This window comes from Lytechinus pictus, chromosome 3 (genome assembly GCF_037042905.1).
Source record: "Lytechinus pictus isolate F3 Inbred chromosome 3, Lp3.0, whole genome shotgun sequence".
In the NCBI taxonomy this organism is placed as follows: Eukaryota; Metazoa; Echinodermata; class Echinoidea; order Temnopleuroida; family Toxopneustidae; genus Lytechinus; species Lytechinus pictus.
In genome coordinates, this window is record NC_087247.1 from 73,104,287 (window position 1) to 73,116,375 (window position 12,089).

The 12,089-nt window shown below is 37.6% G+C and overlaps 1 protein-coding gene across 1 annotated transcript in view; it reads left to right on the plus strand.

Annotated features, from left to right (window-relative positions):
• The first annotated feature begins 223 nt into the window (after positions 1-223).
• The window catches only part of LOC129256724 (alpha-aminoadipic semialdehyde synthase, mitochondrial-like), a 34,428-nt gene continuing 22,562 nt past the window's right edge, over positions 224-12,089 (plus strand). Inside the window, exons 1-3 of the mRNA XM_054894890.2 lie at positions 224-334; positions 7,600-7,659; positions 10,424-10,497. Of these exons, the coding sequence (XP_054750865.2) occupies positions 224-334; positions 7,600-7,659; positions 10,424-10,497 (245 nt within the window). The remainder of the gene's footprint in view (positions 335-7,599; positions 7,660-10,423; positions 10,498-12,089) is intronic.

Here is a 12,089-nt window from a genome sequence, read left to right on the forward strand (position 1 = left end):
GGTCCAAAAACAAAGGTCATTCTTCACATCTTCATTTCTGTTCTCCCACTCCTGAAAAAAATATGTCATGCTGTTTCAGAAGGAGACAACAATGGTCCACCTACTCAATGATCAACAATCAGAGTTGTTAAAAAACTTTCTTGTGTGTTTCATCAAACCAGAGAAACTGAAAGACACATCACAATGGAGACTACAGAAATCTAGAAATCTATTGATCTAGATGATGTGTCAAATCATTTGCCACATCCTGAAGTGCATCTTTGTGAAGTACATCCGTAAGAACTTGCCCAAGACCATGGCAGATGACTTGACAAAGAAGCTCATGGCTGGATATGTAAAATGCGGAGCTTGTCTACAAAGAAAAATGCCTTTTGAACAATGAACTGCTGAAGAGCATCTCAGCAGTTGATCCCAAATGTAGAGGCCACACTCTCACCTTAAAGTACTTGTCATGGCTCCCTGAATTGGTCAGTAATGTATTCGAAAGTGAAGAGGAAAAGCAAAGTATGACATGGAGATACGTCAATATCAGTTGAATGATAACCCTACAGATGATAACTTGGACATAGTGGACTTCTGGAATAGCCAAGCAGCTAAATTCCCATATCTATGCAGGATGGTATTTGCATTACTGTCATGCTTCCATGCCCCAATGGTAGAATCTTCATTCAGTATCATGCAAGAAACTGTCAACAGCCGCAAATCAAGTATTTTAATTGAGAACTTTTCGGCTATACAAACTGTAAAATATGAGCTTATGTCCAACAAGAGGTCAAAGGTCATTTAGGGTCAATGAACTTAGACCATGTTGGGGGAATCAACATCAAAATCTTAACCTAAGGTTAAGTTTTTGAAATGTCATCATAACTTAGAAAATATATGAACCTAGTTCATGAAACTTATACATAAGGTTAATCAAGTATCACTGAACATCCTGCATGAGTTTCACATCACATGACCAAGGTCAAAGGTCATTTAGGGTCAATGAACTTTGGCCGAATTGGGGGTATCTGTTGAATTACCATCATAACTTTGAAAGTTTATGGATCTGATTCATGAAACTTGGACATAATAGTAATCAAGTATTACTGAACATCCTGTGCAAGTTTCAGGTCACATGATCAAGGTCAAAGGTCATTTAGGGTCAATGAACTTTGGCCAAATTGGGGTATTTGTTGAATTACAGCCATAAATTTGAAAGTGTGTTGGTCTAGTTCATAAAACTTGGACATAATAGTAATCAAGTATCACTGAACATCCTGTGCGAGTTTCAGGTCACATGATCAAGGTCAAAGGTCATGTAAGGTCAAAGAACTTTGGCCACGTTGGGGGTATTTGTTGAATTGCCATCATATCTCTATAAGTGTATTGGTCTAGTTCATAAAACGTGGAAATAAGAGTAACCAAGTATCACTGAACATCTTGTGCGAGTTATAGTAGTTTTCAAAATCAGCACTGCTGCTATATTGAATCGCGTGATGCAGGTGAGACGGCCAGAGGCATTCCACTTGTTCTTTAAAACCTCTACTCACAGGCCTGATATTAAAACAGCATTCATTGAACGACATGTTATGGTCCTTTTTTTTAGTGTAGCCTCTTTTACTACCGTACAAGTAGGCGTATACTGGTACATATAATTAAAAACAATAATAGGCCTACACGTAAAATAAAAAAAATAATAATACACGTAATTCACTGCAACAATTTAGAGGCATGAGAATCTGGGAATGGGTTTAAATATTAATCAGGGAATTTTTAAACTTCTTCAGAGAAAAATTAGGGATTTTTGTTTTCTTGAAAAGCTGGGAACCCTGATTGGGTTAAGCCAGCCGTTAACTATATACAGTAGATCATATGCATAGAGGTGGATGGACATACCGAGGTTTTGTTACCTGACTGCTAAGAAAGCACGAATGCCTGTGAGCAAGCAACCAGAAGACCAACAACGGCTTAAGGTCCTCTCCGAGGGACCTGGTAAATAAACATCATATTTTTTCCACCTCAATGATCGTTAACAGCGTTATTTTACAGAAAAATAGCAAAATTTATTGTTTTTCCCCAAATAAAAACCTTCAAAAATCCCCAAAGTTTGTCTAATCTCCAAACGTGTTTTTTTTCCACCTCCACAGGCTTTGAAAATTCCCATATTTTTCCAAATTTGGGAATGGAAATGTAGTCACTCTAACTGTACTCCAATATCGAGGGGCGCACATGTGAAGATTCGAGGCCCGCACACGGAAAGTTACTTTAAAATTTCACCAGAAAATTGAAAACAAATCACCATGCAAACTTTACAAATTAGACCAAGTGGCATGTAGACGAAATGAATGTTAGACTATCTGGAAATTAGACCAAGTGGAAATTAGCCGAAGTGGAAATTAGACCAAGTGGAAATTAGCCGAAATGGAAATTAGACCAACTGCACATTAGACCAACTGAATAATGGACCAAGTGAGGATTAGACCAACTGCAATATAGACCAAATGAATGATGGACCAAGTGAGAATTAGACCAACTGGTATTAGACCAACTAGTATTAGACCAACCGACTATTAGACGAACTGGTATCAGACCAAATGCAATTAGACCAAGTGACAATAAAACACATTAGACGAAATGGCAATTAGACCAAATGAAAGTTAGACCAAGTGATGATTAGCCCAACTTGGCATTAGACCAGGTAGCTAGTATTAGACCAAGTCATCATTAGACCAATTGGCTATTAGACCAAGTGGTCATTAGACCAAGTGGTCATTAGACTAATTGGCTATTAGACCAAGTGGTCATTAGACCAAAAGAGAATTGGACTAAGTGGGTTTAGGCCGAATGTTGTTAGCCCATCTGATGATTAGACCAAGTGATATTAGACCATCCGTCAGTAAACCGAGGAGTACATGACATTCTCACATATGCGCTTGTGTTTTTTTTTTTACATGGTTTCTTTCTGTCTGAGCCAAAAAGTTGATGATGATTTCTTTCTATATTGCTTATAAATAAATTGGTAAACTACTTTTTAGATTACATGTACACACTGTAGGGAGGACATTTTCATTGATATGAAATGTGGATTTTCCTGATATTTTTGGTGGTTGTAATGAAGGATTTTTCCATCTTAAAGTAACATTTCACCTGAATGTTTCAAAATCACTGCACCAATCACATTTTTTACATACACCCTTTCCTGTTGAATTTGCCTGTTTCGAAAATATGTTGCTACTGACAAGAATTAATTTGATAAAATTAGATTGATATAAAAAAAGATGCACCCGACCCCATGCAAATTGCTACAATATTTTTTTCCCCCAATGAAATATGACAAGTGAATATTCTTTTTTTAATCTAGGGTGATTTGTGCATAATTTATTTACTCTGGCATTACTTGAAGTTGTTGATTCCTTTGTCATGAAACTCCATATCGCTAGTCACAGAAAATGCCAGGGTACTTTCAGAGTGGGAGAGGCAAATGGCCTGGTATCTATTTTTTTTTTAATGGACCTGGGCCCGTATTCCATAAACGAGATAAGCTTTTTGTTTAAAGTTTGGGCAATTTGTCTTAGCATTTTGCTTGTCTAAGAAATCTTCCCTAACTATATTCTATAACTTTTAGACATTTGTCTCAAGTCACACAATATGGCTAATCCAAAGTCTCAAATTCATGAGAAAATTGCGTCACGCAACTTTTGTTGCAAACGTAACAGCTACTCCGCGGTAAAAAGTCTATGCGTTTTATGTGTTAAAGCAGAAATCGCATCATAACAAATATCAAGATGGAGGCTGAGAAAAAAAAGGAAGGCCAATTTCACTGAAGGGGTGAAAATTATGCTAATAGCAGAGATAAGAGAAAGGAAGAGATCTTGAGACCCACGTTTAATTCATGTATCACGTTTGAGGATAAAGAAAAGGCATGGGCCGAAATTGCCTTGAAACTTAAACAATTATCTGTATCAATCAAATTGTATCTGTCCGTTGACGTACAATCACCAGCATCTGGTTGTCGTGTACGTTTGGGTTAAGGGGTCAAGCGCTAAACACGTAGTGTGCTTTTGAGACGAGGGTGTTTATGTCCAAACTTTCAAGTTTGAGTTTGAATACTCCTACGTCTTTAGAATTTCTGATATCCTCACCAAGAAGGTTCCATTCTGGGATGGTCTTGGGATACAGGGAGTGTCGGTAGCATTCTTCATTTGATCTTATAATGTTGTATTTGAGAGTTCCCTTTTGTCTGGTTCGATATCTACAACTGGTTGGGTTTTGAGATTGAAGGTGGGCTGATATGTTGGAGGGTACAAATCCATGTGTCTCTTTGTACAAGGTTGTCATTCTAGCCTTACTTCTGCGGACTTTCAGTGTGTCCCACTTTAGTTTTTGTAGCATCTTGGTGACACTAGATTCCCTGCTGTAATCCTTTAAAGTGAATCTAGCTGCTCTATGTTGAACCCATTCTAACTTGTCCTGGTCTGATTTGTGTTGTGGATCCCAAACTGCTGCGCAGTATTCCAACCTTGGTCGTATTAGAGATTTGTATGCAATGTCCTTTGTACGAGTGCTGCAAGAGTGCAGATTTCTCTTTAAGAGTTTCAACATCTTATTGGCTTTTGATGAGATTTGGTCAATATGAGTTGACCAACATAGGTCCCTTGATAACTCCACACTGAGATAGGGATAATGTTGCACTTCTTCTAATGTGACATTACCGAGCCTATAGTTGACTTGGATTGGTTTTCTCTTATGTGTGATTCTCATTTGAAAACATTTAGAGGCATTGAATGACATCTGCCAATCCTTTTCCCATGTAGTTTGTTTGTTTAGATCCCCTCGCAAGATTTCTGTGTCCCTAGTATCATGTATGTCTCGGTATACAATACAGTCATCTACAAAAAGCCGATCATTGGAGTACATCCCAGAAGGAAGATTGTTGATATATGCGAGGAACAGGAGGGGTCCGAGGACCGTCCCTTGCGGGACGCCTGATGTTACATCACACTTTTCTGAGGTTTCACCCTGTACGACTACTTGCTGGTGACGATTTGTTAAGAACGAATCAATCCACTGGAGGGTGTTATTGCGAACTCTGGTGCTATGAAGTTTTTATGAAGGCCTTACTAAAGTCCATGATGTTTAAGTCTACCTGACCTCTATTATCCAGAGCCTTGGCTAGGTCATCTGCAAGAGATGCTAACTGTGTCTCACATGATCGACCCTTGCGGAAATCATGTTGTACATCCGCAAGTACACCATGCTTGTCGTAGTGAGCCATGATATGATGATGAATAATGTGCTCCAGGATCTTACAAGGTATGGAAGTCAGGGATACTGGTCGATAGTTACTGGCCTCACTCCTGTCACCTTTCTTGTAGAGTGGGGTTACATTGGCTTCTCTCCAGACTGAAGGTACGCGTCCAGAGTCCAGGGATTTTTGATAGATTTTTGTTAGTACCGGAGCCAATGACGTTGCACACTCCTTTAAGATCTTTGCCGGAATGGCATCAGGTCCAGAAGCTTTGTTGGGTTGGATTTTTTTCAAGCGCTTTTCGACCCCCGTCTGTGTAACTATGATGTCAGGCAGGTCCGGAACATCAGAATCCTGAATATCTGGAAGATTTGCCAGGTTTTCTTGTGTGAACACTGAACTAAATTGCTTATTCAAAGCATGTGCTTTATCTTTAGGTAATGTGACCTTGACATTATCTACTGACAATGTAGGAACCCCAAGTACTTCCCTCTTGATTGACTTTATGTAGTTCCAGAAGGGCTTTTGTGTTATTGGTTTGAAGTGAGCCACCAATAATGTCCTCCATGTAATTATTCCTAGCTCTTCTTATCTCTCTGTCCGTGCTCCTCTGTAGGAGTGTAAACTCTTTCCAATCCGCTGCGGAACCACTCTTCTTAGCTTTCTTGTAGAGCCTCTTTTTTTTGTTGAGGTTTTGCTTAATGGTATAACTGATCCATGGTAATTTCCATCTTGACGAAGTCATTTTAGAAGGAATGCAACTTGTCATCGCCTCTCCGATCACTTGGTTGAACTCCCAAACCAGTTCATCGATGTCTTTGTCCCGGATGTACTCTGGAGATAACTTAGCGTTGAAACTGTCTTAAAGTTAGGGCAAAATTCTTAGCCATGTTGTATTTATGGCATACAGACTCTGCAGTTTGAAGAAAAGTTGCTTGACCATTCATCCTATATCTGTCTTAGTCGCGCAAAAACTCTTAGCCAAATTCTAAGACAAAATTCTTAGCCAATTCTTTATGGAATACTCGTTTTGGCTAAGAATTTTGTCATAAGACAGAAAATAAGACAAAATGCTTAGATTTTTTACTAAGGCATGCTTATCTCGTTTATGAAATACAGGCCCTGGGCTCCGTAACACAAAGATAAGTGATCAATCGCTAAATGAACTGACCAATCAATATCAATGTTACACGCGCATTAGATTAAATATACTAACCAGGGACCAATCAGTGCGGTTCTTTCATATTTGCAATTCATCTCAAACATTTGTGATACGTGCCCTGGTGATTTTTATTTTTTAAATGCCAGAAAATAATGTAAAGTTTAACAATAGTGATGGCAGGCTCATTGCCAGAAATGTTGTGGTTTGCTAATGAGTATAAATGTATAGTATACAAATGATGCATGCACATGATTTCATTACGCGATCTATCCTCACACGAGTTGAGGCTCTGTTCAATCTATTGCACGAAGCTGTTAGACTGAGTGCAATGGATTGAACGCAGCCTCAACGAAATTGGTTAGGTCGCATAATGGACGAATGAAGACGTGCAACATTTGAGTTATACAAGGGGGGAAAAACAAAAGAAAATGGAATTCAGATGTATTTGCCTTGTCTGGCAACTCATTTTCTCTGACAACATGATTATTTTCCCAATGTATAAAAGCAGTTAATTGTTTTCATTCTTTTGTGACGCTCTTTGATTCATGAAACTGAGTGTGCACAGTCAGCCTTTTTTGTAATATCAATAATTTTTTATACTTTTTGGACCACCAAATTTTAATGTTGGGCCACCAAAAAATAAAATGTGGTTTTGGTGGCCCAAATGGGCCACCACCAAAAAAGTTAATGTGGAGCCTTGCCAAAATACAAAGGTTTGCAATTGGATTTCAAATATGAGAGGATAATTGTGATTGGCTCCTTAACAGTGTTTTGAGAAAATTATACATGCAGCAATGATCTTGATTGGACATTACCATTTAGCAGTTGTGGGAACCTTTGTGCTACGGAACCCAGTAGTTGTGTGAACAAGAAAACAGATCCTTTGAATTAAAAAAGACCATAGAAGACTATGAAAGGAATTGTATGTTACATCGCAAGTCATGTACTATCATCACATTGATCGTTCATATTATCATAAGATTACACATTAGTTGGGCTATTCTATTTCCTGTACAGTGTATATTAACAGATGGATGTTATTTTCAGTGAGTGATTACAGTGATTTTGAATATTTACTGTCAAGTATCATTAGTATATTCAAGATTTGTTGTCTTTTTCTATGTTTGTTTTTTGCTCTGGATCTGATGAGTCATATTTCAACAAATATTTCTCTTTTAAGTATCAAATTTGTTTTGTATTTTTTCAGTTGACATCAGATGCCACCAAACCTGTCAAAGAAGAAAACTTCTCCAGGGTTATAAATGATGTAAGTTTGATTTCTTCTGAATTATTTATTATTTATTAGCCATCAAACAGTGAAAGAAAATTTATTACAATCGGGGGGGGGGGGGGGTAGTAATCAACCACCCTTGATGTATTCTGCGACCATTCTGCCCTTTCAATATTTTTTCAACTACGCTGCTCCCTGAATTTTTGCTTTCAAGTCTTGCACATCTTTTGAGACAAAATTTTTGAAGCCTTGGTTTGCTTTGGGGAAATTAAGCAACATTATGTAAGTTCATGTCTGACCCAAAATTGCTCCAAAACATATTAAAAAAGTTATTAATTCCGAAAAAAATTGACCATACAGCCTTGTGGATTGTATTGCATGTTATTATTTCACTTTTTGCAGCGCTAGTGCGATCGGTGGCAAAAGTGTGAAATGCACCACTGTTGGAATGTGTATTCAAAACCGCTTAAAGGAGAAATATATTGATTATGAATATGGCCTTATTATATATCAGTGGAAAGGTCATGATGTGGGGATTATCATTTGGTCATTCAAAAATAACGAAAGTGATACATAAGGTGGAAATCGCCAATTAAAAAGCGCTAAAATGCCTCTCCGAAATACCCCTCCTATCGGTCTCTGAATTGACTTGAATTTTATGACGTGTATGAGTGTACGAGAGACCTGATTGGCTCTCCCACGTCAAGCTCCATTGCATGCAAAACCTGTTGCGAGGGTACGTTTTCTCCACACTGTCACTGAATACTTCGATCACAAAATGAAAGAAAACCCAGAAGTTTATCTAGATTTTGGATTTTCAAATTGATGATTTTGAAGATGAAGAGAATGATGATGAAGTTTCTAGCTCTAGTGACGTGGATGGAGGTAAATTAGGGGAATTACGCCTATGATGATGAGTCGGACAATTCAACTTGCATGCCGATTCGCTACCAACTCATGCAGCTGCTAGTGCTAGCTGCACGTACCACGGGCCAAAATAAATCCATGAAAATGAATTCCAGCCTGACCATCCAGACAGAGTCTTGTCCCTCGGTCAATAAAATTTACTCTAAAGAAGGAAAATAATGATATTACTGTACTTACAAACAAGTGAATATATCCGAATCTGAAGGCAAATCAACTCAACGAATAGCAGCAGACGATATGCAGCGACGATAAACTTCACGTGGATGGGATAAATTGTCACTCGTTCTGTTAGGTATAATTTCTAGCTCATTATTTTGACAAAATTACGAAACTTGGGGAATTATCTATATAAAAATATAGTAACACCTCGTACTATTTTTTAATTACGATAAAACCTTTTTTGAAGCAAAAAGTTGAGGTAAATTAAAATTAGATGTACATGTAAAAGATCATCCCCAACATGCATAGCTCGTATGTGATTGTAAACAAAACCATCCAAAATGCAGATTGATAGCTGTGCAACACGTGCATATCTACTCTCTCAGCCAAGGCGAGCAAGCAATGTGTGTTTGTGATGGTTTGTTTATAATCACATACGAGCTACGCATGTTGGGGATGATCTTTTACATCTAATTTTAATTTACCTCAACTTTTTGCTTCAAAAAAGGTTTTATCGTAATTTAAAAATAGTACGAGGTGTTACTATATTTTTATATAGATAATTCCCAGAGTTTCGTAATTTTGTCAAAATAATGAGGTAGAAATTATACCTAACAGAACGAGTGACAATTAATCCCAGCCACGTGAAGTTTATCGTAGCTGCATATCGTCTGCTGCTATTCGTTGAGTTGATTTGCCTTCAGATTTGGATATATTTACTTGTTTGTAAGTACAGTTATATCATTATTTTCCTTCTTTAGAGCCTTGACAGAGGGAAGAGACTCTGTATGGCTGGTCAGGCTGGAATTTTCATTGATTTATTTTGGCCCGCGGTAGGCCTACGTGCAGCTAGCACTAGCAGCTGCATGAGTTGGTAGCGAATCGGCATGCAAGCTGAATTGTCCGACTTATCATCATAGGCGTAATTCCCCTAATTTACCTCCATCCAGCTCGTCACTATAGAGCTATAGAAACTTCATCAATTTTCTCTTCATCTTCAAAATCATCAATTTGAAAATCCAAAATCTAGATAAACTTCTGGGTTTTCTTTCAGTTCGTGATCGAAGTATTCAGTGACAGTGTGGAGAAAACACACCCTCGCAACAGGTTTTGCATGCAAGTGGAGCTTGACGTGGGAGAGCCAATCACGTCTCTCGTACACTTATACACGTCATAAAAAACCCCAATTTCGCGGACGTAATTGTGCGTGTTTGAAGCATTCAGAGAAAGAACTTTAAACTATCAAGTAAGTGAGTTTCATCGGTCTCCATGATAAATGATGTACACCATCGTGTTCTTCTTATTTTCCCCTTTAATTTGATATATAATTCTTCATTTTTATGATTTTCAATATATTTCTACTTTAAGTGAGACGAATTGAACTTTTATATGTAGAAGTTAGAAAATGCGCTTTTTAGTTACGTACATTTTTGTATTTGCTTTGAATTGAAAATAACATTGATGATTTTCACTATTATCTTGATGATGATAATGATGATGAAGGTAGATGATTTCTGAACGGGACTTTTATAAAACTATGTTACTAGCAAGACTGAATAATCAATAGCCTACTAAATGATGATAAGGACACATTTTCTTGTCATCTGAAAACCATAAAGTCACTATTGTTATGATGTTTTCTATTATTATTATTTGAGATCTTATACTCTGTTAATACATTTGAGTATTTCTATTATAATATCTATTTTGTCAGGCTATCATATGCTCTAATGGCAGATTAACAGAAGGTTATCAATACATACAAGATCTAAGGGACAAGAGGGATCCGTACGTATACAACCACCTTACCTATGCTGATGTATTTCACTCCTTTTGAAATGTTATTCCTTAGATGTTTGATTTGTCATAAAACTCCTATCTGCAGCTTACAGTAAGATGATGTGAATACCAATTTCTACTAAGAAAATTAGAATATAAATTCAATATGAAAAATAAAGAAAATTCCTGGAGCCAGCAGGATTTGAACCTGTTTTCTACTGATAGCTGGTCAGCGGCTCTACCATCAGGCCATCAGTGGTCCATGGCACAGTAACGATGAAATAAAGTACATATCCTCAGTACCTCTGATTTAGTCTGACTTTCATTCATAGTCTGCCATGGACAATGGAATGTTAAAGGCTTGCTGGGGGAAGTTTACTGATGTTAATAGATTTCTGGATTGCACCCAGTAAATTAGATTTTTTTCCTAGCAACCTTAACATTCCATATAGCAATAACTCAAGTCCACTCAAAAAAAAAATTACTACACATGCATGATTTGGTAGAGGAGACCTGTATTTTATCAGTGAAGTTATACTTTGGACAGTAAAACAAAATAAAAGAACCTGTACAAGATTGACACCAATAAGTTTAGAAAATGGCAAAAGCCTTTATCCTCATCTTAGAAGAACCATGGACAATAGACTTCCCCAGCAAGTTTTTAACATTGTATGGACAAAAAATGTCAAACAGTTCATACAATTTGAGTCAGGATATACACCTAGAGGCTGTTCTCACTACGTTCCTAAAACTAGTTTACTGGGAACCGGTTCAGAAAGCCAGTTTGGAAGATCGTTTTGCTAGCGTTCTCACTTGATCACACGAAAGTGGTTTTCAAAATCACTTCACGTAAAGCGATCTTGTTGCTATGGAAACGCTCTCAGTGGGGTGACACGTTTCGCGCGAAATTCGAAACCGCAGCATAGGCATTCTACACCTGTCGTGTGGAGTAGCGCGCTCAAAATGTGCGAAGATCGCTTCCCGAAGAACGGTTGTGTCCTCACTTACGCTAAAACCAGTTTAACGAGGCAAAGCGATCTTGAAAACTACATCGCGAGGTGGTTTTCCAAACTGGTTTGGAAGATCGCTTCCAAGACCGCTTTGACCGTTCTCACTACGCGTTAAACTAGTTTCCACTAAACTAGTTTCCAGTAAACTAGTTTTAGGAACGTAGTGAGAACAGCCTCCTAGACATTCCACACAAAGTAATCATTTGCCCAAGCTATGACATCTTCAGTGCTAAAATTATAGATTATGCATCAATCTAAAGAACTCTTAATTTTGTTTAAAGAATCCTCTCTTACTAAGGCAGAAGTGTGTGTCAGTATGACTTTTTATGTCTAAAAACTATTTTTAGCAGAAATTCATGTTAAGGATGTTCCACAGTTAAAATGAAGTCCATGTCATTTTCACCAAATTATGCAGAGAGTTATTTTGGTATCTATGCATTACGAAAATGCAAAAAATAACATAGGTTCGTGTGCTTATTTTTTTTCTATGGGTCTTCAAAGTCGCAGTATTTGAATGATATGCAATCTTGCGCAATCAAGAGAATTATGCCTCTCTTAGACCTCAGGAATTCACCAAATGAGTTTAAATCA